At 30.1% G+C, this 3749-nt stretch overlaps 1 protein-coding gene across 1 annotated transcript; it reads left to right on the forward strand.

The window, feature by feature from the left end:
• Positions 1-415: 415 nt before the first annotated feature.
• Positions 416-1242, forward strand: LOC119665238 (the record flags this gene model as incomplete). Its single annotated transcript, XM_038074524.1, has 1 exon — positions 416-1242. A coding segment is annotated over one exon (827 nt), but the record flags the coding sequence as incomplete, so codon positions are not given.
• Positions 1243-3749: the final 2507 nt, after the last annotated feature.

Below are 3749 nucleotides of genomic sequence, written 5' to 3' on the forward strand. Positions count from 1 at the left end.
AGTCATAATAATCGCAGTAAATGCTACTCTATGTTCAGATGCAAAAAATGTAATAAAGCTCATAATTCTCTTTTACACATGGATTACAATCAAAAAAATGTTAGAGTCAACACGAAAATTAATAAAGACGAGAAAACCTGCTGCACAATAATAAAAAAAGACAAGAAGAAAATAACTCTACTCCCAACTGTATTAATCAGCACGAAATCTTCAAATGGAGATAATCATGAATTGAGAGCTTTGATTGATCAAGGCTCACAAGTATCTATGGTATCAGAAAAAATAGCTCATTCATTATTGTTAAAGAAAATTAAATACAAAACCAAACTATCAGGACTATCTAATGTAAACATGGCTACATCGAATTCAAAAGTATTTATGGAAATATCATCGAGATTCAATAATAAAAATAAAGTTAAAGGAGAATTTTTGGTGATATCCCATCTAATAAAATTATTGCCAGAAGAACCAATAGAAGTTGAAGACGCTGTTTGGGATACTTATAAGTTGGCGGATCCTGAATTTAATAAAAGCGATCGTATTGATTTAATAATAGGAAGCGATCTTTATCCAAAAATAATAAAAGAAGGTATTAAAAAATATAACGATGTAGTCGGACAAGAAACTATATTTGGGTGGATAATATCCGGACAGCTACAAACAAACAAAACACAAAATCAAGCAATATCAGCTTTAAATTTAGAGCGATTTTGGGAAATAGACGATGAAAACAACACAAACTTACAAGAAGATGAAAAATGTCAAGAACTATATAAAACAACTACAACAAGAGATACAGACGGTAGATACATGGTGCAAATTCCATTTAAAGAAGAATTGTCTTTAGGGAATTCTAGAAAACAAGCAGTAGCAAGACTAATCAACCTAGAGAAGAAAATGAAGAAAGAAATTAAGTCAGAATACATAGAGTTTATGCACGAATACGAACGTTTAGGTCATATGGTCAAAGCAGAAAATGAAAATGAAGGGTTGTACTATATGCCTCATCAGGCTGTAATCAGAGAAGCAAGTTCAACAACGAAACTACGTGTAGTTTTTGATGCGTCCGCTAAAACAACAAATGGAAATAGTCTTAATAATATCATGATGACCGGACCGCAATTACAAAAAGACATATTTGACATAATAATAAAATGGAGGTTATGGAAATTCGTGGTGATAGCAGATGTGGAAAAAATGTATAGACAAATAAAAATTGCAGAAGAGCATCAAGATTTGTAACGATTAAAATTTTTGGCAATTTAATTGTTACAACATCGTGGGTTCCGCAGCCCAACAACAAAGCTCCAATATCCAGAATACCTTGAGCTGATATAGCACCATATTTTGCCAGTACATCTTCATGTTTGTTGCTTATAACTTCTGCTTATAATTGCATAAAGTAAGTTACTTTTGGTAAAGTTTGGTCAGTATACTTCATTACTATCATTGCCGATGCAATGGATGCACCTTGACGAACAAAATTTACAGAATTAAATTTAACAATTGGTTCCAACAAAGCAATAACCTCTCGCTATACATACCTTGAAATACCCTTGTGAATATTTATTTTAATTAATATAATTCGAACAATATTAATTAAAATAAAATTAAATTACTTTTCGCGAACCGCATGAAACACATTGTATTAAAAGGCAAAAAAAAAAACAAAGCATGATCAAAACAAAAATAGAAAAAAAATGAGAAATGCCATTTTTTAATTTGTTTTGTGCATTTCGGTTGATCGCCAAAAATTGCAGCGGATAATAAGGAAAAAGCTGCGAGTATAGTTTAAAGCTTGCAGAAGTCAACAACGGAACACCTGATAAGGGGAAATGTTGAGGGCATTGACCGAACAACGGCTAGCGAAAAAGCCCGCTCGACGCAGTTAGAAAAAAAGGAGAATAAAAGGCGCAGGCGGAGGAGTTTCTGTCTCTTGGCTCGTGTTTATGTTGAACGCAACGCATCGTACCCGTGACGTTAATTACCTGGTTTTTTTTTTTAAATAAATAAAAAGTTTTTCTTTGCATTGCAAGTAGCGGGTTTGTGTTAATAGATCAGAGACAAAGCGCTTAAGTGATTTTTTTTTTATATAACAATTAAAACTATTTTAATATTAAAATTAACGATTTAAATAGAAACAAGATTTTACAATTTTAATATAAAGAAAAATTAACAAGATTCAAATACTGCTACAAGTTGCGGATTTGTGTTAATAAAACAGAGAAAAAGCGCTTAAGTGATTTTTTTTTATATAAAAATTAAAACTATTTTAATATAAAATTAACAAGTTGAAATAAAATTATCAAAATTGTGTAATTTTTTTTGTAATATATAAGGGAACAAAAATTGAAATAGTTTATCGACACGGCGCGAAGCGGGATAATATTGTTAATAGACACAGTACAAAAGAAATAATTGACGGCTTTAACAGATTTTGTATTCGTGCTAGTTCGTACGTATAAACGTGTTGACACCACAAGCAAAAGACGTGGCGCGGCTTGGGTGTCTCTCTCCCCGATACGTGGCAAAGCATAAATTGATCGGTGTTTCTTTATAATCATCGCTGGACGTTGTAAGCAGTGGAATATTACGCCCTGATGTACCAGAGAGGGTAAGACTTATATATAAAGTACAGTGCAGGTTTTCGCGTAAGTAACTTCAATGTATAAGCCCGAATTTACAAGTTATTTTATTTAAATCGAACGAATCGCTTAAAAATTAACAAATTCCAAATTGTATAATTGAATATCTACAAATTTTATTCATTTAAATGGAAATGAGAAAAGTAACAACAATGCAATCACAATCGTAAAGGCTTCAAGTTAAGCGCATAGGAGTATAAACTTTCTAAACTCAACAAGCTCATGAATTATTAGTTCTTATAAAATAGAATCTATGGAAAAAATGTATCTTTGTAAAATTGAACTTAAACAACTGAAAACAAGATATTTGTAAAAAAAAAATGTATTCTGTTATATGCAAACATAATCTTAATTAATTATAAAGTGTAACATTAAGAATTTAATTACTAAACCCACATTTAAAGAATGTAAAAAAAAATATTACATAAAATTCTAAGTAAAATACCAAAGTAATCTTCACACGACTACGCTTAATAGAAATTCTTCTTCCGTTATATTTTTATTTGAAAATATTTTATGAATTTTTTATAAATTTTGTTGTATTTAAGTGAACACGAAATTGCATTTATAAAACTTTAAACTTAAAATATAATTAATTAATTTTGTTTTTTTTTTTTTAAATTGAAAACAGTTAAATATTATTTGCTTATTATTATCTACGAGTATTTGTAAAGATATTATTTGATAATTTGTTTTTCCTTTAAAATACATTTATTGTTATACGTATATTAAAAATTGTTCAATAAAGAAAAAAACTTGAATTCTAAAATAATTAATTTGTTGTACGGCATCTTACTTCACGAAGGTGGAAATTACATTAGTTGAACGCTGGGTCCCCGCGAATATAAATTTTCTTGTAAGACCTTGGACTAGGCTGAGAACTACCCCGGCTACGAAAAAGTAGGTTCATTACAGATTATCAACGCATACTTTGGAGAGAAAATCCAACAGACAGAATTGAGGAATTTAAATTAACCACAGTTACTTATGGAACTGCTTCGGCCCCATTTTTAGCAGTTCGCACATTACAACAAATTGCTGAAGACTATAATGGAGACATTCTTATTAAAAATACAATTAAAGATGATTTTTATATGGATGACT

The sequence above is a fragment of the Teleopsis dalmanni genome, unplaced genomic scaffold (genome assembly GCF_002237135.1).
Source record: "Teleopsis dalmanni isolate 2A unplaced genomic scaffold, ASM223713v2 unscaffolded_contig_4071, whole genome shotgun sequence".
NCBI classification, from domain to species: Eukaryota; Metazoa; Arthropoda; class Insecta; order Diptera; family Diopsidae; genus Teleopsis; species Teleopsis dalmanni.